Here is a 26,165-nt window from a genome sequence, read left to right as displayed (position 1 = left end):
TATGGCTCCACCTAGCAGCTGGAATCAGACAGCCTCTGACTCCTGTGACCGGACAAATTAATTTTTTTCCCAGTAAAATGAATAGGCTGAACTAAATGATCTTTGAAATCCTTTCTATCTTAAGAGCTATAATGGTAATTCAGTTGCAGTCTGCTCATAGAGGAATTCCCCATACTTAGGAGTTCTCTTAATAAAAGAAAACAATTTTAAACCTGTCCTGCTTACCTCATAAGATTGTCTTAAGAATCAAATAAGAAGTATTTGATAATTTTTTAAAAGTACAAAGTTATACACAAATTTGAGATATTACTCTTTCTAAAAAATAAGGGAGAAAACATGATATACTATATGGAGAGATGGCCTCGAATGTGGGAAACCTGATTTGATCTTCTTTTTGACAAGCACATATGACCAACCCTAAGTGGGTCATTTCAACTCTTCAGTACTCTAGGTTCTATAAGTTGAATAGAAGGGGCCAAGCTGTATTGATAAAGGATGTGTCTTCATCTGAAAATCCTTATACCAATGAAATCACGGGTCTACTCCCTATCCTTATTCCCTAAATTAAAATAATATACATAACTTAGTCTGTTTTCTTTTCTTTTTCTTAAAAAATAATATTGATACTCATTTGGAGCATTATTGAAATTAAGTGATTCTGTTTTCAAGAAGCAAAAGGAAAATTGATTCAATTTATTAAAAAAATAATCATTCTAGGAGCTGAGATTTAAATTATTTCAATTTTACAAATTAAGAATTATTTGATGTTTAATTTTTTAGAGCATTGATTTAAAAAAAAATAAACAAAACCCTGGAAGTATAATACTTTGAGCATGGGATGGGTTAAGTATAGCAGATAACACTCAATAATTCTCTATTAACTTTAAAAAATATTCCCTTCCACATTAACCCTTCCTCTGAAAGTGAATCCCTATGATTAAGTCTGTGGAAGTCTTTGGGTTGGTGTTTTTGTATTTGGAGTGTACTTTGTGTTCAGGTAAATGTAGCCCAGTGGGAGACACTGGCTTTCCATAACTAGCTGACCTTCAGCTGATTTTAGAGGAGATTTTTAAGGGATTTTGAAAGAAAGGCCCTACAGGAAAGGAAAAGAAGTGGGGCTAGAGAAAACAGTCCCAAGAAGAACACAAAACAGGTAATTCCAACTAAAAGGAGAAATAGGAAGGGGATAACAAATGGTAGTGGTAAAATGAGGAATTAATTCTGAGAAGTAATTAGAGTTTATTTTCTTTATAGGTTATTGATGTTATTTTTTTTTAGGCAAAGATTTTCTTCTTTTTGACTCACTCCCTAATTTAGAAAAGCAAGCCTAATTTGGCTGAGACACTCCATTTTCTCATTTTCTTGTAGAATGACTTCCCTTTCTCCTAAACTTCTCTTCTCTCAATCTGAGTCGTCTAATTATTTTCTCTTAAACAAAAACCCTTTTGAACTTCTCCTTATAACTTCCTGTCCTAATCCCTGTGTCAAAATTGCTATTTATTTCGAAGCTCTTCCCCTTTTTTTTATTTCCCCTAACTCCTCCTGTACTGATGGCCAGGATACACCTTGTAAGATAAGTCCAAGATTCAAGTCTTCTCCTTCTTGCCCTGGCAGCTCTCCCACACCAAAACAAAACATCTGTTCTGTTTCCTACTCCTATCCCAGCGGTCTGAAAACGACCTTTTCGTAACCATCCCCAGGCAGTATTTTTTCTCATTTATATTTAGTGTTTGGGCAACTCTGTATGTACTGACCAATATTTGGAGCGGGAGAGGAAGGTGTCATTTTAAAGTCTTCCAAATTGCAGTGTATAATAGGATGCACACACACAGAGTCACTCACACTCACACCCCTGTTAGAAATTAAACAAAGCCTTTAAAACTGGGTTGACGGGAGGTGGGGTGGGGGGTGGAATCTGTCATGCACAAGGGAGAATCTTCACCCTGAGAAGGGGGTGGGGTGCGGGTGCTGAAGAGAAGTAATTGGAAAGCAGCTTAATTTGGGGAGATGAAGGAAAGAAGGCAGCTGCAGTGCCGGGAGGGGGGTGTGCGTGTGTGTTAAGGCTGGCTTGCTGCTGCCACCGTCGGTCGGTCGCTCCCGCCTGCCTCCTCCCCGCTAAGTCAGTCTGCGCTTCTCCATGCATTCAGAAGCGGAGTGGGGGAGAGCCAGCCCGAAAAGACGCGAGCCCCCTCCTCCCCAGAGCTGCTCTCCCTCCTGCTCTCCTCCCCGCCCGAGAAACTGCTGGGAGCATCCCGACAGGGACAGGGTGCAGTGGGCTGCCGCCTTTGGGGACGCGAGCCCGGGGCCTGAAGAGGGGGCTGCTTGGCTCTGGCCACCCTCTGCCACTCAGCCTCTTCTCCTTCTTCTTCGTCTCCTCCCCGTCCTCCCCTTCCTCCTCCTCTTCCTCCTCCTCCTCCTCTTCTTCCTCCTCCTCCTTCATTGAGTTTTCCCGAGGCTGGACACAGATCAATGGTTCTTCTTGGAGATGCACACTCAGCTGTCGGCCGGAGGGGGGTAGCAGCCTCTGCCTCCAGGTGCTTTCTCCCTAGAGGCTGCTGTTGCTGCTGCTGCTGCTGCTGCTGCTGTTGCCACCACTGTCACTTGAGACCCGGGCACGTTAAACTCCCTGAAATGGGGTTGCTGCTGCCTCTGTCGCTGCTGGAGTAAAAGGAGCGAGGGATCCCTAGTAGTCAGTCACTGCTGCCTGCATGGATGTGTTCAGCTTTGTGAAGATTGCAAAGCTGTCAAGGTAGGGGCTTCACCTTTTCCATTTCCTGTGCGGCTTTGATGCTATCCAGCCAGTGCTGTGGGCAAATAGATGCTCTTATGGAGAGAGGAGATAAAGGTGGGAAGGGGGTGGTGGTGGGGGGTGGGGTGGAAGACGGTGTGAGTACCAGGATGGGGTTGGAGGAATCTGACCAGAGGCTGCAGTATACAACTTATTTCTGGTTCCTGGTTTAGGCAGGAGGTCCAGGGCTGGTGGTGGTGATGGTAATGATGATAAGTGGTGTATGCGTGTGTGCTGACAGAGACAGAGATAGAGACAGAAGAAAAAAGTAGAAGAGACGGAAAAGCGAAGGAGAGATGAGGAAGGGAGGGAGGAAGGAAAAGGAGAGAGAAAGAAAGAAAGGAGAAAGGAGAGAGAGAGAGAGATGCATTCGCACACAAGAGAATGTTTTCTCTTAGGAAAATAACAGTGGGTGGCTCTTGAGGTTGATCACATGTGTAACTGAATGTGTCCTAAGGATCACTGCTGGTTCTTCTGATAGGAGGCAGAAGTGGTTGGTTGTAGGTTGTGTACAGCCTCTCTCTTAAGGTAACAATCTTTAAAAAGCAGTAAAACCAATTCCCCTGTTCAGCACACAAACACACAAAAACATGCACACAAAAATACACACACACATATCCTGAAAAGTCGGATGGAAAGTTAGCTGAGGTAGTTATTTCAAATATTTGGTATAAAGGAAGAAAAAGAGGGACACAGAATCTGGGAATCCTTTTATCAGCACAGGCCTCTCCTCTTCCTCTAGAGTAGGTCCAGTTCCTTGAAAGATTTGGAAATCTTGGTCAAAGTATCCATGTTGGTGAAGCCTGCATTAATCTCAAACCAATCATGTCATGACCAATCAATGGCTGTTAGGAAAGAGGCAAGAGGGTTAGAATGGCGGAAACTTCCACTTTTTTTTCCCTATTTCTGTAGCAACTTTTTCCCTGAGAAATCCACTTGAAATCTTCAGTGGTAGTCTACATTTCAAATTGCTTAATTGTAATCTCGAAATAGAACCATACTCTGCAGTTTTGCTATAATAAGAACCCTCTGAAAAGTGCATCCTCACTTTTCACTAAATAACCTAGTCTTGAAACTAGGAGTAGGAGAGCAAAGGGTGACTAAACTTCTAGTCATTATAATCTTAAGGTGTTTTGAAAGGATATATAGCCCATAGGCCCTCTGCTTGCAACACTAAGGCAACAAAGCTAGATTTCCTTTTTTTTTTTTTTTTTTTTTTTTTAATCATTCCTCAGTGGCAGTTAGAAAGAGTAGGCAAAGTGAGGAATACACAGTGACTATAGGAGACAAGGATGAGCAACCTAAGAATATGCTCAGGGACCAAAATTGATGGTGAATAGCATAACACCTCCAGTCTGCCAAGTAGTTTTAACATTTGGAGGATTTTAAAAAAAATATTTTCTTTCATTTTCCTATACAGATTTGCCACTTTCCTATATCCATTCCCAAACAAGCTTACTTTCCTTTCTTGTTTTCCTTGATCTTCTCTGTATCTCCTCATGTGTGATATACTAAACATTCCACCTGCCCACTTATCTCCAGGGTCCAGAGGGAGAGGGTTATAATGAAATTTTTATTATAGTTAGATTTGAAGTAAAATACATCTGTTTTAGAGCTGTCAAAAAATATGCGTGCTGGCTCCATGAAACAAATATTAGTGTAGGTCATTATCATGTTTTAAATTGCTTGCCCAGGACCCAAAATCATCAAGATTTGCTTTTATGTTATATTAACTTTCTCTATGCTTTTGCTTGTTGCTAGTGTATAAACAGTTACCTGATAATCTACCATCTTTAGGAACATAGCTATTGGCAGAAGTTTAGAGATTGTAGGTTAGTGTGGGGTTCTCTGTAGGATGGACTAATATCTTCTTGAAAACAAATGGGAATCAGATAATAGTAAAAGGAGACTACAATAGTTTCCCCAAAGTTCTTGCATGTTAAAAACCAAAACAATGCACCTGACAGTTTATATAATTTATTCCCTTTCTTTTTCTGCGTGGAAGAGAATTACAAGACTTGAATATTAGGGAATAGGCCTTTTAAAGGGTGGTTACCTTCGTGGAATTTCTCAATAGTTCTGAGTATTTACAAGTTTGAGATGTAGCAGGTCATTTTAATTGTTATTTTCTGCTGTTAATCTTTGCCAGTAGATTGTTTCTTTTAAGGAGTAATGGTTCTGCTACTGTAAACATAAAACGGGCTGATTAAAAAATCTATCATCCTAAGGAAATCTTTTCCCTTTCTGTAAATATAGTCAGGGTCCCCAAGCAAAGATGGGTATCTCTAGATAGTTATCAGCTTGAAGAAACACATGCTTGCAACCTGGATGTTACCCCTCTTAAGCCAGTGAAAAACATGCTTCTCTCTCTCTCTCTCTCTCTCTCTCTCTCTCTCTCTCTCTCTCTCTCTCTCTCTCTCTCTTTCTGTCTCTGTCTCTCTGTCTCTCTCATAGCATTTTTAGAAAAAACAAAGTTGCAGCATAATTCAAAGATGCAGTATAAAAGTACTTACAAGGCTGGATTTTTCCTGATATCAAAACGGATAATCTTACTACAGGATTTAACTTAGATCCCAGTGGTACACGACTACTTAAAATTCTTCTAGCTTAATAGAGAATGTATCATAGTTACCAATAACCTTAACTACCACCCCAGTTCTTATTTACTTACAGATCTGAATGAAAATAAAAAATAATAGTAATAAAAACTTGAAGAAGAAATCACATTTGAGAATTTCTCACATGTTCTGGCAAGGAATAAAATGAAGGATAATCCTACGGAATTAGAATATAGCATTAAAGCAAACTGCATGTGACAAAGACTATACTTTTCAGTGCTTTTTTAAACCAGAAGCTATGTCTTCTATAACTTATTCAAGATCAAAATTCAAATTGCCTCTCAAGTATCTCCTGGCATCTCATCATCATCTTCACGATCAGTTTGCCAAACAAACCAAGTATTGGAATATCACCAACTTTCAACACTTTGCCTCATCTGTTTGAGCTGTGACCCTGGATTAGATCCATTGTAGGTAGCACAATATGTCATATATCTATCTGGGGCTATTTTTTTCTCATCCCTTCCTAATTTTCAGGTTATTAAAGTGTTTGGTAGTTTACATAGGATTTTACTTCACTGTTTCCTTGGCAACAGTTATATATCATTTTCCATTTCTTCTTGTAGATAAGAGCATTACAGATGCTAGGCTTATAAACCAAGTAATACCTATAAAAATAAGCATGTCTTTTTATTGTCACTACTTATTGTATGAGCCATGTCATTTACATGAGCTGACTCATTATTTCTAATGTTTACCAAAGAATGTGGCTTAGTAGAAAAACATATGATTATGCCCCATTTTGCCCAAGGGAAATGATTTAAATTCCCAAAGTCATCAGGATTTTATGAATCTGAATGTTTCCTATGATCAGTGTGAATATGACTTCACTTTTCTCCATCCTGTTAAGAATATAGCATTTAGCTTAATGACTCTTTCTTACTCCTGAATGGGAAGGTTACATCTTTTACTTTACTTTGTGCTTACAGTATTTCCTGTATGCCTGTGGTGACTTATTGGAAGAGAGAACAGGACTTTGGCTTTAATCAAATGTATTCATTTCACTATGGGTAGAATCTGTGGGTAGTAGAATAATAGCAAGAATTATGTTTTTATAATTTGCTTAGACCCCTTTCTGTGATACTCTGACTCTGGCAGTTTAGCAATGAAGTCATTAAGAGATTAGGCAGTGATAGGAATCATGTACCATATGTACAAATAAAATATTGCTCAGAGGGTAAAGGGGCTGTGGAGAGAACTTACCAGAACATGGTCTTTAAGCCCACAAAACTGTCTCTGCCCTTTCCTCATTTACCAGGAGTGATGCTTCTGATGCTTTTGAGTATTAGGAACCTGAAAAAACCCTATTGTACCATTCTGTGAATTTGAATTTCCTGTATTGCTCATATTCTTTCCTCCGTGTTCTGAAGCAAATGAATGAGCATGGTTACTAGACAGGGATATACTGGACAAAGCTTTATAATATATCCAGAATAATTTTGGAATGAATGAATTTAGAACTGGAATTTCATTGTGATTGACTAGTTTTGCAATGTGTAAATACAACTCCTTATAAGTACTGTCAGGAAGAAAGGAGGAACTTTTCCTTTACCATCTTAGCAACACAGGAGACCAGCTTGGATTGCACTTAATAGAAAGAAAACTCCTTAAGAACAAGGGCTAGTTTTTTGTTTGTTTTTGTTTTGTTTGTGTCTTTGTATTCCCAGTATCTTGCCTATCATGAACCTTTACTTAAAGTTTGGAGTTTTTTAGTTAGTTTTTTTTTTTTTGGTTGGTTGGGGGGGGGGATTGAATTGAACTATAGATATTAAAGTTCTATCAAGGTTACTAATTAAAGTGAGGCTCATTTTAGTCTTCTTTTCATCTTCTTCCCCAGCCCCCTATCTTCGAATTCTTTCTTTGAATTTGTCTTTTACTTGCATGATCTAATAGAAGTTTGCAATTCCAAGTTACAGAAAGTCAATCTTTTTTTTTTTCTTCCCTCCTATTTAAGCCTGACTCTTCATGACCCCATTTGTGATTTTTTTTTTGCTTTTTTTTTTTTTTTTTAGCTAAGATACTAGGGTAATTTGTCATTTCCTTCTCTAGATCACTTTGAGATGAGGATTAAGTGACTTACCTAGGGTCACACAACTAAAATAAGTGTCTGAGTCCAGATTTGAAGTCATGAAGAGAAATCTTTCTCATTCCCAATCCAGTGCTGTTTCCCTACTGTGCCACCTAACTCCCTGGAGAGTCCTTTAGTCTCTGTTAAGTTATGTGCTTCCTTTATTTTTTTTGGGGGGGGGGTTATAGATCTTCTGAGGTGTTGGTGTGATGATGGTTGTAAGATTGAAGATGGTGGCTCTGGGTTCTTGAAGACTAGGCCAGTTAGTACAATCTTTGTCAGGGTGAATCAAGTGACAGGGTTTCCTGGCAGTTGGACTGTGCATCTGTCATTTGAGACCTAGTCTACCTCCTTTTAGACTTGTCACAGTAATATAGGTAACAAAGTGATTTCTTCTTCTTTTATTGTTACCTAAGCATTATGATTTGTTTGCACATTGCCTAGCACATATTCAATGTATAGTAAATGCTTGATTTATTGAAGTAGATGAATTGTCTATACCAGTGAAATCACAGATGGTCAAAGCCTTGAAAGAATGAAAGGGCATTTATGAGTACTGAATGTGCCAAGAAAGATCTAAGCTCTGGGAATATCAATACCAAAAGTGGGATACTCACATTCTAATTGGAGGAGACAGTATATTCAGAATTCAGCTGTAAGATGATGGGAAAACCTGAGAAGTCCTAAGGGAACAGCTGTAGTACAAATAGCAAAGCTAATCATGGGAGAGATAATGAATTTGGATATGTGGCTGGTTTTTCTTATTTAGTTATTACCATCTATGACAGACATACATACATTGCTACCAGGGCTAAAGTTTGCAACTGGTTAATGTCCATCAAATATTAATAGATTTTTTCTTAGCTAATACTTCTTAAAAATAGACTGTTTAGTTAAGAAATGCTGCTTCTTTCACTAGAGGCTGATTGCCATATTCATATTTAAAAATTGAATAATCATGGTGAATACTACTATCTTATGATTTTGAACATACATAATCCTTGAACAGATAGAAAATCTTGGATGCAGTATACCATGGCAGCTAGGTGATGCAGTGGAAAGAGATCTGGATCTGGAATCAGGAAAACCCGAGTTCAAATTCTACTTCAGACACTTATTAGCTCTGCGTGGTGTTCTTCTTTTATATAATATGATAGTTCTCTCTGGGAGCAGGTTTCTTGGGGAGGTTTTCGGGAGGCGGTCTTAGTTTCAGTTCAGAGTAATAATCACTCCAAATGCAGCCAGGTGTTAAAGTAGTTCTTTATTGCTTCCTCTAAAATAGCCCAGTTAGCTTTCTTTGGTTCTGAGAACTCTTGTTGCTAGCTTCAGCCGCTCTCTGAATCTCTGTTCTGCCCAACTGCAGATTAGCTGAGTCTCAATCTCCCAAACTGAACTCTCACTCTGTCAGTCTTCTGAAGTGACTTCTGGCCCTAGCTCAACTCCAATTCATGGCTTCTTCTGAACTGACTCACTGACTAACTGAAGCTCTTTTTATGCTCTCTCAAAGGTTGACTCCTTCTCCCGAGAGTGCGATTATAGGTGTGAATTCACAAAATTACAAAGTTAACTTTGTGTATCTCCTGTACTTGTGAGCTCCAATATGTGAGCTCTAATGTGTAAACTCTTAAAGGTGCAAACCCAAGCACATAAGCATTGCTTCCATCAATTCCACTTAGTACCTTGTTTCAAGTTCTGGCTCATAACATCTCTTATAGGATCAGATCAATCATACTGAACCATGCTAAATTAGATAATTATTGTCTCTATCAATTCTAATGACTTAACACTTTGTAAGGACTCCAATAGTATTCTGGGAAAATCACTAACACTCATACTCAGCCTCAGTTTTCTCATCTATAATTTGGGAATAGCAATAGTACCTATCTCTTGAGGATTGTCTTGAGGATAAAATGAAAGGAAATTTGCAAAATATTTTCAAACGTTAAAGTGTGATACAAATGCTACTGTTATTGCTGCTGTTTTTCAGTTATTTAATCTTGACTCTTTGTGATTCCCATGAATCATGCTATTAATGGAGTTTTTTTTTTTTTTTTTTTTTTTTTTTGGCAAAGATGCTAGAATAGTTTAACATTTCTTTCTCAAGTGGATTAAGACAGAGGTTAAATGACTTATCCAAGGTTACACAGATAGTAAGTATCTGAGACTGAGTTTGAACTAAGGTTTTCCTGACTTCAGACCCAGTACTCTATCCTCTGAGACAGCTAACTGCCCAATATAAATGTGAGCTATTATTATTATTATGCATCATCATCACTATTTATATTAGAAGAACATAATATTAACTATGTTGGGACTAAAACATATAACTGGTTAACATGCATCAAACATTAACCGATTTTTCCTGAGTTGATAATTCTTTTCAAAAATAGGTTATTTATTTAGAAGGACTGCTTTCTTCACTGGGGGCTAGTGTAAAGTTGTACAGTTTTTGAGCTTTGATGTTGACTCACTCAATTGGTAAGAGTCCTGGATTGTATATTAAATAACCAATTATTTTTTCTTTTTTGGTTTGCTGAGGCAATTGGGGTTAAGTGCCTTGCCCAGGATCACACAGCTAGGAAATGTTAAATATCTGAGATCAGATTTGAACTGAAGTCTCCTGACTTCAGGGCTGGCACTATCTAGCTGCCCCAATAACCAATTTTCAAGTCCTGATTCTAACATTTAGCAGTTGTATAAGTTCCCCATGCTGTATATTTTAGGGATTTGCAGATTGTTTGCCATTTGCTGAGATTGATTTTAACAAGTCTTCAATCATCACAACTTTTTAGAGAAGGAAGAATTGGCATTAGTAATTAAGGCTGCTGATGATATATAGTAAATAAAAATTATATATGTAATCCAGATCAGAGGGGCAGCATAGAATAGCAAATAGAAATGTTCATTTCTTAGACTTGAACTCAAGAAGATCTGGTTTTGTGACCAAAGGCAGGTTGCCCCAGGCACCTCTCAAAAACTTATTGTATGGTGGACAACAGGTCTAAATATGTGTCAGTGGAAGTACTTTCCAAACACAGAATTCCCTTCATTGAGCCAAATTCATCTCACAAAGTTCCTCAGAACCAGTAGTGGAAATTAGGAGAAGAAAGTTCTACGGCCCTTTGGCTGTACATTGTAACCATCTGGTGACCATGTTGAGTGATTTTCACCAATCTGTTTATAAACTATTTGAATCTAGATTCATAGATTAGTTGTGTACACACCAAATAAATGGAGTTAGTCTGTATCATTTTGAAGTTGGATTTTTCTTGCCCTTCTCGTCCACTGAAAAAAATTATGTTACAATTGGAAAACTATAATGAAATGAAAGGCTATAGCATCTTCTCATTCTTATGAAGGAAAAGCATTTTAAAAACAGACACCAATTTCCACCAATTTAGGTCATTATGCACACAAGTTCTGTAGGTTATCTCAAAGAAATTTAAACCTTAATTTTAGATAACAAAGGTGTACATTTCCCCCACCAATGTGAGGCAATATAATGAGGTCTGCTGCTTGCATAATTTTTTTCTTTTTTAGAACTACACATGTAATATTTGGGAGCAAAGAAATACTATGTAAGAATAATTAGTGGGTGAATTTATGTATATCTATTTTAACACTTTTGTGGCAAAGATAATTTTTCAATCTTGTTGGCTGAAAAATTACTGCAATCTATAAATGTCAGACTGTTGGTAGGAGTTCATAAAACAGTAAACATAAGTGTACTTTCTTTAGATGAGGGCTAATATTTTGTAGATACTTTAGCTCCAGCATCCTCTCTTAATGCAGATTCTATGTTGGGACAAAATGAGACACTCATGAGTCACTGAACAAAGGAGCTTTACTTTGTTCAAATGCAACAAAGATATACATCAAGGAAACAAGGACACTTAGCTTTTGTAGATGCCACCCCCCTCATCTCCATCTGGAAACTCATCTGGTGAGTAAATCATCAAAGTGTGTTGACTCCATCTTAGGCTACCACCCATTCAGAGCACTCCCCACTCCAAGGCCCTTCTATGTTCCCAGACAAGGAAGATGTATTCAAGGGAAGCTGGAGACAATCAGTTTGGAAGGAAGAAGGAAATTAAGGAAGGAACAAGATTCAGGAAACCCAGGGACACTGAATCAAGAAAACACTGGTCCTATCCCTAGATAATTTTTTTATTTCTGCCTTAAAATCTGGAGAATTATAGAAGATCAAAGTGGAAAAAGCTCTGGATTAGGAGTTGAAGACCTGATTGAATCTATCTCTAAAGCCTATTATGCATATAACTTTGGACAAGTCACTTTACCTTTCAAAAAAGATATTGAATTAGATAATCTTTAAGTACCTTTCTGATGTAAATCTGTGGTCCAATGAATTATAGTTTTAGTCTCTAAGTATTAGAAATTGGCTTTAAAGTTTAAAACAAATATTTTATTGCTAAAATTCACCAAATTATCTTTATTTTATATTGGGAGAATTTGAAGAATTCCTCTTTCAGAGTTGGATTAAATATATTAAAAAGGAAAATATAGAGCACAAAAGAATATTGATATCATTAGGATTGTGGTACTTACATAGATTTTTGAAGGAGAATGTTAAAGAATTGACACTCAGTATCATTTGGCATCTTTACAAAAATCGATGCCATTACTACTGGAGGTTGAATTTGACTCAGGTCTTCCTGATTCCTTGTCCAGCACTTTGTCTCCTGGACCAACCCTCTGCCTATCTTAGATATGAAATTATGTGCTTAGACAAAATCACGATTAATGATCTTTAAAAAAATTTTTTAGCAGTATCAGGCAAAAGGCATAGATAATCATTTAAGCAATGCACAGAGAAATTCAGTGTGACTTGTAACTAGAGATACTTCTGTTTTCTAGGAAAGAAGAGCATCTGGTTGGACTTCTTTCTCACTGATCTCAGGGTTTGGTTCACCCTGAGCTCAATTCCATTATAATATTCTGCCAGGTTTCTATTTTCTCTTCTGTCTTTTTAGATCATAGGCTTATATCCTTGCTTTTCAAGTTTCCTTGTGTTTCTCCTCATGTAAATGTGCTATACTCAAGACAGAAAGGTCATTAGAACCACCATCACCCCAACTTAATCCTCCTGAACAAGTTGAGGTTTCTCAGGAATGTCCATTTACAGCCTAACCCAAGCATTATGTATCTTTCTGAGAAAATACTATAAAGTTTCTGTCATCCTATTAAACTGCTGTTGTTATTTTTAATTTTTGTTGTTGTTCAGTTGTTTCAATTATTTCTAACTCTTTTTGATCCCATTTGATTTTTTTGGCAGAGATACTGGCACGGTGTGCCATTTCCTTCTCCAGATCATTTTACATATGAGAAAACTGAGGCAAACAGGGTTAAGTCACTTGCCCAAGTTTATGCAGCTAATAGTAAGTATCTGAGACCAGATTTGAGTTCAGATATTCCTGAATCCAGGTCCAGATCTCTAGGCACCGAGTGAGCTAGCTGCTCCAAAGACAGTATTCCAAAGTCTGGGAATATTTAAGGCAATTTTTTTTAGAGGGGAAGAAAGCCATTAGTAGTTAGACATCTAGAATGATGGAAAAGGTAGCAACTGAATTAAACCTTGAAGGAAACAAATAGCTAGTGACACTTCATACGAGATTGTTTGTACAACTGCTCATAAGGCTCCGATTAGAGCATATTTTGAGTTGGATGCTCATCCTGATCATAAAATTGAGTATACTGAGTCCAGAAAGTGAAAGAACGAAAATAAGTCCTAGGTTGAGGTACGGGTAGAGGTGTTCAGATTGTTAGGGTGATGGAGAGGGCTAGAATAGGGGTGATGATAAATATTGAAATGGAAGAAGTTAGTGGGCCAAGGGGTTCTTTGGTAAATAGTTTTACTGCGTCAGCAAATGGTTGCAGGAGGCCATAGGGCCCTACTATATTTGGCCCTTTTCAGAACTGTATGTAACCTAACACTTTGTGTTCAATAAGTGTTAGAAAGGCTACTGCTAGGAGAATAGGGATGATATAGAGTAGAAGATTTAGTGTGAACATTTGTTAAGAAGAGGGTTTGAACCTCTGGTAGTAAAGGCTTAAACTTTATGCAATTACCAACTCTGCCACCTTAACAACCCTGTTCTTGGGAGGTGTTAGCATTGGAGTAGTCATAGGTGAGGAGGCAGCATTCCAGGAATAGGAAACAATCTGTGCAAAGGCATAGAGATGGAGGAAAGAGGCATGCAAAGTCATATAAGGAAATTTAGAGTGCATGAAGAGGAATATTATACAGGCAGGAAAAGTAGGTTGGGATTAGGTTGATAAGGGCTTAAAATGCCAAATGAAGGAGGTTGTAATTGACCCTAGAAGTAATAATGGGGCAGTTAGGTGATTCCATAGTGCACAGAGTACTGGCCCTGGAATAAAAAAGACTCTTTTTCCTGAGTTCAAATCTGGCCTCAGACACTAGCTGTGTAACCCTGGGCAAGTCACTTAATTTTTACCTCAGTTTGCTCATGTGTAAAATGAGATGGAAAGGAAATGGCAAACCACCCTAGTACCTTTGTCAAGAAAACCCCAAATGGGTCATGAAGAGTAGGACACAACTGAAAAATGATTGAACAACAACTAAAATGATTAAAGAGCCATAGAGTTTGTTGGCTATGACATGAGTGGACCTATATGTTGAGAAAATCACTGTGATGAAGTGTGGAGGATAAATTTGAGTGGAAAGAGACTTGAAGCAAAGAGGTCAATTAAAGAGGGAATGAGGGTCTGAGACAGAGCTAGTAGTACTAGTCATGTCAATAGAAGGAAGAAGCAAATTCAAGAAATGCTGTGGTAGTAGAAATGGCAAGATTTGTCAGCTAATTGGGTATATGAGTCAAGAGAAAGCAAAGTATGTGCTTTCCACAGAATTAGTGGAGCCCATAAGAGAAATGGCTTTTGAGGAAAGTACAATAACTTCTGTCCTATAAAGTTTATTGAATATGTAATGTTCTTGGGAAACTGAACTTGACATATCTAATAGGAAGATGGTCATGCTAGTCTGCAACTCAGGAGAAAGACTAGGGTTAGTTATGGGAGTGATCTTCATAAAGAAGAGAATTAAACCAATGGAAGATAATTCGGTTACTAAGTGAAAAGAAGTAAAAAGAAAAGACAGGAGAGACCTAGATATTTATTGTTGTGGTTGTTTAGTCATTTCAACCAGTTATAACTCTTTGGCTTATGTTGATGCATAAGGGACTGCATGATAATCTAGCAAAGAAGTCTAGGAGAACAATCAAATTATGGAGTGATATAACTAATGAATGTTTTAAAAATTTTTTTCTATATAGCTTTAGAAAAAAAAGATTACAACAGCATGTAGATGTTCATAAGAATGTGGAAAATTTAATGTTTTCATTTATGAATGAAATATATTTTCATTATATATTTGATATATGATGAAATAATTTTCATTATATAATAAACAACAAAAATCTCAATAGATATACAAAAAGTCTTCAACAAAATGCAGCATAACATTAAAAATCTTAAGAGGCAAGAATTCAAATATAGTTAATATGATTAATGTATGTGTAATAAAAGTCATACAGATGTCATGTAAGGTCAGGAAGATTGAATATTAGGAAAAGATTATAAGATTTGTCATTTAAGAGGTCCTTGTTGACTTTGGTGAGAGCAATAAAAATAAGTAACTATTTGGGAGAGAAGAATAATGGAACAACAACAATATAGGAAGTCAATAAGATAATATTTAAAAGAAAAATTATTTATCTAAAATACATTAACAAAATGGAAAAGGGGCTGTTAATCTGAATAATTTTAAATGAATAAATAACAAAAGAGGAAGTTTTTAAAATCAAGAGTGAAATTTGTAAAATTGAAAATGAAATGAGGATTAAATTTATAAAGAGTATAAAAAACTATGTTAAAAAAATTGATAATCCCTTAGTTAACTTTTGTGTGGGGTGGGGTGGGGTGCGGGGTGGTTACTAGAAGACAGTTGTTAACTCTGAGCAGCTTTTGTTTTAGTCTGTATTGTTGACATTTTTTCCAACACCTTATTAAGTCTAGACAATCAACAAAACAACAAACTAAACTTTATTTTTAAAATCAGGATTGACAGTCATTGCAGATGAAATTAACAAAATTAATCAGGGATTGCTAGATCCCATTATAATATATCATAAATGAAAATTGATAAGGAAATACATAATTTTCTACAAAACTATAAAACCTTCAACTTGACAAAAATGTTAAAAAGAGAGAGAGAGAGAGAGAGAGAGAGAGAGAGAGAGAGATTTTAACGACCTCAAGAAAGAAAGAAATCAAGGAAACCCATGAGAACCAGTGAAACCAGGATGGGGATGGGTAAAAACTTCTTAAATTTTTTCCACTTATGACACCCTTTTTTTCCCAAGAAATTTATTTTTGTGACCCCAGATAGATAGATATATAAAATAGGCATACAAACCATAATTTCATGACTCCCACATTCAGTTACAAATTCCCATAAGAGTCATAATCTGTGTTTTAAGAAGGTGGAGTTTAGGTCATGAGTTCTTATTGATTTGTTGTTGTTATTGTTTATGGACATGTGGATAAAGCCTCTGGTTCCTTTCCCAAAGTAATGTTTCAAAATGTATAAAATAAAATAGAATTGAAAACAAAATATATTGAAACTGCTATCAAAATATATATTTTTTTAAATCACTGATTTCAGGTTAAGAAGACAATAGATGGATTTTAGATGTGTCAAATGCTAAATGACAGGGTAACTAGGTAGCACAATGGATAGAGCACTGGGTTTGGAATCAGGAAGACTGATCTTAACGTCAAATTCAGGCTTAGATACTTACTAGCTCCATGAGTCCACTGGACAAGTTACATAAACCTGTTTGCTTCAATTTTCTCATCTGTAAAATGAGTTATAGAAGGGAATGGAAAACCACTCCAATACCAAGAAAAGCCCAAAATGGTTTTGTGAAGAATCAGACATGATTGAAAAAACAGCTAAGCCACAAAGATAACAAATGCTAAAAAAAAAAAAAAAAAGTTTTCTCAATTATAGATTAAGACATTTCCTTTTCTGAGACAAAAATAGGTTTGATATATAAACAATGGAGGAACAAAATAGAAAAAGAAAATTATGGACTAATATAACTAATGAATGTTGCTTTAAAATTTTTCTATATATCTTTAGCAAAAAGATTACAGTAATATATTAAAACATGTATTATCAAATTATGCTTATACTGGGGAAGTAGACAATCTTTCAACATTATAAAATGATTTCTATAATATGATAAACAATAAAAACATTATCTCAAGAGAAGTACAAAAAGTCTTCCATAAAATGCAGCTATATTTTATTTTAAAAAACTTAACAAGAGCTAAGAATTCAAATATATTTGACATGATTAATATATATGAGATAAATGTCATATATATATATATATAATATATATATGTATGCCAATATAGCTACAGTATATATGTTGGACTATTTATAATATAGAATTTCAATATAGAATATTTGTATCCACATATACATATTTATAAGCTAGAAATGTCATTCTCAATGGTAAAAAACTGAAAACATCATAAGTGAATTAGGAGGTAAAACAAAAAAAAAATTTCCTTCCCCCACTATTATTTGAAAAAAATGTTAGAAATGCTAACTATAACAGTAAGAAAAGAGAAAGAAATTAAAGAAATAAATATTGAGAAAGAGGAGGCAAAGTTATCTCTATTCAAAAGTGATATGATGTTTTATCTAGAAAATCCCAGAGAATCAATGAAGAAACTTATCAAGATGATTTATAGCTTCAATAAAGTATCAGTATAAAAATTAAGCCCATAAAAATCAACAGCATTTCTGTTCAGTACTAACAAAATCAGGAGGAAGTAATAGAGGGATTCCACTCAACATAAAAAAAAAAAAAAAGCATGAAAATATATGGGAATTAAACTATCCAATTATGCAGAGAACTTTCATAAATAGAACAAAAGACTGTTTACAGAAACAGAGAGCAATAAATGGAGAGCTATTCATTACTGGTGGCTGTACTGAACTAATAAATATAAATTATGCTATTTAATCTACAGAATTAGTGCTATACTAGGCAATATAAGCAGTTACTTTGTAGAAATCAGTAAAATAATAGCAAGATTCATCTTAGAGGAGCAAAAAATTAAAGAAATCTAAAAGTTCAAGGGAAAAATATGGGGAAACAGTTCTTAAATAATATTATGTATTGATAAACACTGAAATAAGGGATAGCTAGATGGTTCAGTGGATAGAGCCTTGGTCTTAGAATTAGAAAAACTAGGTTCAAATTCATCCTTAGACACTTAATAGCTCTATGATCCTGGGCAACTACTTTAATCTCTGAAGAAGAAAATAGAGAACAATTCCAGTACTTTTGGAGAAAACCCCATGAACAATGTGGCTCACATGTCACAAAAAATAAGACATAACCTACTGACTGAATGACAACAGCAAAAAACATTGAAACAATTTAGTACTTCCATTAAGAATACAAAATATGAAAAATTCAGAAATATATAATAATGTGTATAGACTGATACTGACAAAAGTGGAACCATAAGGAGAGTAAACATTGACTTTTATATGACTTAAATGACATTAAAATGGCTTTTAGTACTTTCATTTACAATAGAATTTTGATGAAATGGAATGAGTAGAATTAATTCCTGTAGACTGAAATTGGAACATAATGAAGAGGAAAGTAGGTTGGGGATAGGAGGAGGGAAAGACAGGTATGAAAATGTCTGGGTTATTAAATGAAATAATTCTGATTAACTGTATGTATATATGTAGATGTGTATATACTAAAATATTATTTTAAAATTTGAATATTATATTAATATTTGAGTATATATACATTCAACACATGCATATATGAATGAGTATATATTCATACATATACATACTCACATGTATATCTAGAGATAGTCACACACATATGTGTATGTATATTCATATGCATACTCATATATGTATATTATCAAAGGTATTGTTGGGATGTGATTGTGGTATAAAAATATTCATTTTTTTCAGTTGGGAACAACACTGTGATTCTATTTGGGTTTTTTTTTTGACAAAGATAATGGAGTGGTTTGACAATTTCTTCTCCAACTTATTTTGCAGATGAGGAAACTGAGGCAAATAGGGCTTTGCCTGAAGTAATATAGCTAGTAAGTGTCTGAGGCAGGATTTGAACTTATGAAGATGAGTATTTCTGACTGTAAACTCTGGTATTGTACCACCTAGCAGCAGTATAAAAAAAAAAAAAACCCACATACATCTAACATTTAAAAATCATTCCAAAAATAACATGAAGAAAATACTTTATTTTCTTAAATTTTATAGCAAAGTAGATTGATTTTAGATTGCATCATAAAAGGATAAAGTAAAAACTACCCAAGCTTATTATTATAGCAGGGATAAAAATTATAAGGATTAGTGAGATACTTGTTCCTGATTCTGTCATTGTCATGAACTTGGGCAATAATCTGAACTCTGTGCCTTTGTGATTCAGCTACACAATGAAAAAATAGTGATAATATTTGCCTTCACATAATATTAATAATATGCTTGAAGTATCTGTGAATGAGAGGTGCAAAATAGCTAAAAGTAGAATAGCATGAATTGTCAAAAATCTTTTCCATGAAGTACTTGGAACTTTAAGCACCTGTGATTTATCAGTGAATCCATAGTGGCCTATAACAGCTCTCTCTTTGGTCTTAAAGAGTTTCTGTAACCCCAAATATCCTCACATTGAATCTAACCTGGTGATGTAAATTTTGCATGACTATTCAATTTAATGATAATTTACTTAGTGACTCATCAGTGTACAGTGCAAAATATTATGGTGTGTATTAGGAAAACATTGACCAAAACAAAAAGCAATTTCTTCCCTTAAAGATATTACAGTATATTGGAAAATGTTCAGTTATTTCAGTCATGTCTGACTCTTTCTGACCTCATATGAGATTTTTATGGTAAAGATACTAGAATGATTTGTCATTCCCTTCTTCATCTCATTTTAAAGATGAGGAAACTGAGGCAAAGGGGGCTAAGTGATTTCCGAAGGATCACACAGCAAATGTCTGAGATCAGATTTCAGTTTGTGAATATGGGTCTTCCTGATTCTAAGTCCAGTGCTCTATCCATTGCACTACAAATAAAATATGTGGATAAATTAGTAAACACAAAATAATTTAAGGAAATAAGTTAGCAGTTAAATAAACACATGATAATTTGAAGAGTCAGAGAGGGTACTAGGAACTAGGGAGATAAGGAAAATTTTCATTTAGGAGATCATAATCTGAAGCTAGGTAGTTCTCTGAAGGCTTGATTCATGGTTAACAAATATATACTCCATCCTATTATTTATAGTTTAAAAATTTCTGATTTAGCTGGAATAGCCAGAATCATTCAAGAACTTTAGGGTATCTTTCACATCAATAACAAGTTTCACTATCAAAATCATGGTAGAATAGCTATCATACATATCTAGGCTTTAAATAATGACAAAACTGAAAGAAGAAAAAATCCATGTGACCTTAAAACTACAAAGGAACACAGAAAGAGTAAAAATGGGAACAATAGCTACCACAAAATAAATTATTAAACCCACAGGCAAATTCTTGACTAAGTAACTAGGAAAGAAAACATCAACATATTAAAAAGGTTAACAATTCACAACAGAATCAGAAAGCATATTGGTAACACATAGATGTTTATTTAAAATCAAAACCATATTTGAAATTGTCCTAAAAACATGACCATCCTATTTTAAGTCAATGTTATTAAATTTTTAAATAATCATAGGGATTCATATACCAGATTGATATTATGAAAATCTGGGCTTTAGTGTCCCATACCCCCTTTCATTTACATAAGAATTTATAAATTTTAAACTTTTTTCATGTGCCTTACAATAATGGCATCAAGTTTGTAGAGCAATAATTGTTATCACTACCATTTTATTGTTGATTGAGGAAAATTTACTAAGCCCTTACTATGCACCAGGTTGTTCTAGAATCTAAGGATATAGATACAAAAAATGAAATAATCTATACTCTCAAGAAACTTACTTATATTTTATTGGTGGAGATGACCTGCACATATATATCTTATGCAGAATATTTAACAAGTTTCTTAAATATAAGAGATCAAAAATACAAGTGATAACTGACATCAAGAAAGGTCTCTTGTTAGAGGTGATGCTTGAGCTGAAGAGAAGGATTCTCTTGAAGAAGAGATGAGAAAAGAATACATTCCAGACATGGAGGATGAGAAAAGGCCAATTCCATATTTATATGGAAGGAAGAAAGAAAGGGAGAAAAGAAAGAAGGAAGGAAGGAAGGAAGGAAGGAAGGAAGAAAAAAAAAGAGAGGTAAAAGGAAGGAAAGAAGGAAGGGAAAGAGGGAGGGAGAAATGTAGAAAGAACATTTATTAGTGTTTACTATGTATTTATATCTATTTACTATATATGTTCCAAGTACTATTTTAAGTGCCAAGACTACAAATGCAAAATACAAATACTGTCTCTGACCTGAAGGAGCTTACATTTGTGGAGAAGCAGACAAGAAATAAAATAAAGTAGTTGCCAAGAAGAATATTTTTATTTTGAAATTTATAGGAATGGCTTGACCTATAAATACCACTAAATTTATATCCCAAAGAAGTGAAAGAAACAATAAAATTACCCATATGTATGAAAAAGAAAAAAAGAAATGAACAGGAATGGAGAAGTAACAGAAATAGAGCCACTGTGGAGTAAATTTATACACACTCTTTCCTGGATTAATAACAGAGTTGAGGAAGGGGAGTGATGGATAATGGAACTGGAAAGATAGATTGGGACTAGGTTTTGAAAGTCTTTAAAAAGTCCCTCAGAGAAGTATTTCATCCTGGAGATAATTGGGAGTCACTAGCATTGTGAGTCATGACAAGCACTTCAGCTGCCTTTTGGAGAATTCACTGATGTGGGCAGAGACTTTAGGCAGTGAGACATAGCAATCAGGTTATTACTGTCCACTGATTAATCAATGATTGAATGTTGCCTCAGGCAAACTGAGACCTGTCTGGGTGAGAAGACAGAAGAAGCCAAACTGAAGAAACTAAAAGTTATGGAAATTGTGGTCATGTGATTTGCCTAAAGTATTAGAGCTAAGAAAGGAACTAATATTAGAAACCCAATTTTCCTGACTTCTAAGTCTAAGTGTGTTTTTTCTTCATGATATATTGATCTTCAAAATGTCTTCTGGATTATCTTTAGGTTCTTTGCTAGGTCTGAAATTAAAAACTGATATAGACTGGACCAAAAAAGGTTCTGTCTTGAATGAAAAATAGAAAAATAGATTAAAAAAGAATTCTTACATGTTATTAAGTACCTTAAAAAATCACTGAAGGAAAATACTTTTGTCAGTTTTGACTTATCATTTCTTAGTTTTATGATAACATTTTAGAATTTTTAAAGAATAAATGAAAGCTAAGAAATGGTTTTCAATGTAATAAAACCATATGTCAAAAAATAGAAGTTTAAGATGTATGAAATTTTAATAGTAACTTTTATGAGCCAAATATAACAATGATTTTGAGGTCTCCTGATTTTAGGGGAGCTTCTGTTCTAACAATAAATCAGTAATCCTAAATCTTCTGGCTTTGGAGTCAGCCTCAAGAAACTCCCACGCCTAATCTGTCTGATTCTGAATAGATCACTACTCAATTTATTACTGACTGAATAATCTGGTCATTGATAACCAAATTCCAGAGACTACTCCTCTGAACCATAGAGTTAGCATGTCAGTGATAGAAAGCTGGATAAAGGTCTCTCTTTCCTTTTGCTTCCTTGCTAATTTCTTTTGTAATTTAGCCTGCCTGTAAGGGCATTACAATTACAATAAACTTTGCCCCTTGACTCAGATATGGGTTCAAGCCTGAATATTCTTGATACCGGTCTATGACCCCAAACTTTTGGGGTCCCCTTCCCAACCTCAACACAACCAAAAACAAACCTAGGAGGTATTTAATATTCATTGGAAAGGATATCTTTATTTAACATTTTATATAGCTTTCAGGGCCTTAAACATTGAAGTTTCTTCATTTTTATATTTAGGTTAGATTTTTTTTCATTGATAGGATATAAAATTAGAGGTGAGGAGTCTTATTCTGTATTCTTTCCCATTTTAGCCATACTATCAATCGTTTCATTTTTTAATGCTTAGGCTTAGAATGGTTTTGACAGCAATAGTTTTTTTTTTTTTCCTTTTCTTCTGTTACACTTGTGTACCCCAAAGGGAACATCTTGAAATTTAAAATTAATCAAACATTCTGCAAGTTTATTAATGTAGGTTTCCTTGGTTAGCTGTTATAACCACATCACTTCAACCCCAATTCATAATTTTGCTTTTTTTTTTTTTAAAGTCATCAAGAAAGACAGGAACCCCTCCTCCCCATTCTTCAAACCTCTGCTCTTTGCTTCTTTAAGCTTCATGTCTCTGTTTGTATTCTGGGAGGGGAAGACTCTCAGAGTTTTTTTTTGCTAGAACTGAAACAATTGTTATTTACACTCATTCTGAGCCTTCTTAGACCAAAAGATGCCCAATCAATGAGAGCCAGAATAAGTTAAGATAAAATCAAGATCTCTCACAAAATTCAACAATCAAAATATATCTATTACTTTGGGCAGAGCACTTACAGTTAAGGTATGTTTCCCTATATGGAGAGAAGTAGAGGATGGAGAAAGAGGAGAGAGAAGTAAAGGAGGAAAGAGGGAAAAATGGAGGGAAAGAAGGATGGAGGGGAGGAAAGAAAGGAGGAAGAAACAAAGGAAAGGAAGGAAGAAAGGAGCTGCACTGCCCAGCTGGATGCCAGTTGGATCCCCAGTGGAACAGCTATCACTACTCACAGATGATTATTTGTCCTTTGTTCTCAAAGAAGACCATGTCCAAATTTCACTTGGGCATTGTGTGGCCTATGATAACTCAGAGAGAGTATAAATAGCAATTGTTTCTCTTTTGGCCAGGGAGGGAGTTAATTTGTTTTTATTTTTTGACTAGATTAAAGAGGTCATTCTTTACCTCATTTCTTAACTAGTCTTATACTTATTGGCTCTTGCCACAGTCAAACTCGTTTTAAAGACCTTAATTTAAAAAAGGTCAAGAATATCAAGGGGATTAATTGGGGGGAGAAGGGAAGGAGGAATGCAAAGGAGGGTGGTCTAGTTAACCAGATCTAAAATTGAATTATAAAGCATCAGTTATCAAAGGAAATATAATGATAAAGACAAAGATGAGAGGAAAATGATACAAGATAATGGATAATGGGGTAATGTAACACATAAGCATTATTGGTAAAATTATGAATTGATCCAATCATTCTGGAGAACAATTTGGAACTGTGCCTAAAGGACTATAAATTTGTGCAAACCCTTTGATCCCATAATGTCATTCATAGGTCTTTATCCCAAAGATATCATAAAAGAGGGAAAGGGACCTACATGTGCAAAAATGTTTAAAGTAGTTTTGTAGAGGCAAGGGAAGTGGAAACTGAGTGTATGCCCACCAACAGAAGGATTGGCTGAATAAGTTATGGTTTATGAATGTAGTGGGTATTATTGTTCTAAAAGAAATGATGATCAGGATGATTTCAGAAAATCCTAGAAAAGCTTATATGAACTGATGCTGAGGGAAGTGGGCAGGACCAGGAGAACATTCTTCACAATAAAAATGAGATTATGTGATGATCAACTATGATAGACTTAGCTTTTCTCAGCAATGCAGTGAGTCAAGACAATTCCAACAAATTTAGGCTAGAAAATGCCATCCACATCATGAAAGAGAACTTTGGAGACTGAATATAGATCATAGCAGCCTATTTTCATTTTTTTTTTGTTTCCTTTTTTTTCTTTCTCGTGGTTTTTCCCTTTTGTTCTGATTTTTCTTTCAAAAGATGACTAATATGGAAATAAATTTAAAATGATTTTAATCTATATCAGATTGCTATCTTGGAGGAAGAAATAAGGGAGGAAGGGAGAAAAAAATTTGGAAATCAGAATCTTATAAAAATGGATGTTGAAAACTATCTTTCCTTGTAATTGGAAAAATAAGATATTATTGAGAAAAACTAAAAACCATCATGCAAGAAAAAAATAATTTAAAAAGACTTGTTTAAAAAGACCAAAGTCTCCCACTGCATCTGAGACTATCTCCAGTCATACTGATTTATATCTTGCCACTGTACCCAGATGGCTCTGGAGGAGACAGTGAGGCTGGTGACTTTGCACAGCCCTCTCTCACTTAATCCAATTCAGTGTAAGACATGATATCACCTTCATGAACAAAAGAGAAACAAAGAAGTTTAATTTCACTTTATACTAGAGTTGTTGTTTCCTTTATTTAGAATATGTAAATCATTAGCACCAGTTGGATAGTTGTTATAGATCACTAATTTCCAAAGAATTTGAATACAGCAAAATACACTTAAATGTAATGTGGAATAGGGTGGTGACCTACTTAAGACCTACTTAAGAAGATCTACTTAAAATTCCTGCCTCTAATACTATATGACTCTAGGTAAGTCACTTAACTTTATTCTACCTCTGGCTACTTTCTAGAATTTATACAATGAGAAAATAACAAACAGTCTACGTTGGTAGTGGGATTTATCACACCAATGGCTCTCCAAACTGATTACATCATAAGTCCTTCGCACAATATACTTAATGTTAAAACTATATTGAACAAAATTGAGTTTTTATTGGATAACTCAAGCAGCACAATCTTCAGGGCCATTAGCTTTTATTATAAAGCAAAAAAAACAAAACAAAACAAAACAAAACCCAAAACTAGTTTATTTTAACTTTTAAAAAAAATTAGATTCTGAGTAAATAGGAGTTGCTTCATATTAGTTGACAAATTAATAAACAGATAATGGCTTCCTGGAACATAAAAGCAACTCACAAACAAAAATTTTGGTATTATTTGAATAATTCAGAATATTTTCTCACTTCTTTGGCAGAATTTGAGTTTAAAATACTAAGAATGTTTCACATTAAAGAGTTATAATCGAATAGACTTAAAGTTAAAACTGAAAGTTGAGAAATTAGCTTTTCTTTGAAATCAGTTATATGTTGCTTAGAAGACTGTTAATCCATTCTTTCTTTATGTATATACATTTGTGCATACATAAAGCTAGATTGTAAACTACTGGAGAATAGGAAGCGGCTTTGGTCATCCAGAGAAGTATTAGGAGATAGGAATCTAATCTATAATTTTATTGGTATTAAACTTCTGAGTAAAGCTCTTTTACAGGTTGCTTCTTTCAAAGAAGCATATAGTCTTAGGACCCAGAAACTCACAGCTAGTCTGTATTAAAGACAGAATCTGAGCCAAGATTTTCCTAGTTTCAACGTTGGCTTTCTATTCACTTGCCATGCTACCACACCAAGAAGCCCCCAGGAAAATGCAACTATTGACTGAGTGATTGCACTGTCTTTTCAGAAAGTAAAACTAATTAATGATTGAAGCTTTACTTTCCCCAAGCCTGGGGTATTTTGCCTGTGGCTGTTTTTATCAAAAAAGCTATGATGCTTTAAAAATATTCACTAATTATATTTTAAAGTCAATTTTAAACATTCATTAAATTTTTTTTTGAGTTCCAAATTTTCTCTTT

At 34.9% G+C, this 26,165-nt stretch overlaps 1 protein-coding gene across 2 annotated transcripts in view; it reads left to right on the top strand.

The window, feature by feature from the left end:
* Positions 1-1,960: 1,960 nt before the first annotated feature.
* Positions 1,961-26,165, top strand: part of FRMPD4 (FERM and PDZ domain containing 4) — a 723,029-nt gene continuing 698,824 nt past the window's right edge. Inside the window, exon 1 of one of the 2 annotated variants that reach the window (XM_031958999.1) lies at positions 1,961-2,749. In XM_031958999.1, coding sequence (XP_031814859.1) covers positions 2,709-2,749 — 41 coding nt within the window. In that variant the 5' untranslated portion in view covers positions 1,961-2,708. The remainder of the gene's footprint in view (positions 2,750-26,165) is intronic. The other variant, XM_012546092.3, reaches the window with a different exon arrangement.

Source organism: Sarcophilus harrisii, chromosome 3 (genome assembly GCF_902635505.1).
Source record: "Sarcophilus harrisii chromosome 3, mSarHar1.11, whole genome shotgun sequence".
In the NCBI taxonomy this organism is placed as follows: domain Eukaryota; kingdom Metazoa; phylum Chordata; class Mammalia; order Dasyuromorphia; family Dasyuridae; genus Sarcophilus; species Sarcophilus harrisii.
Note: the sequence above shows the minus strand (reverse complement) of the source record. Positions and strands in the feature narration are given on the sequence as shown.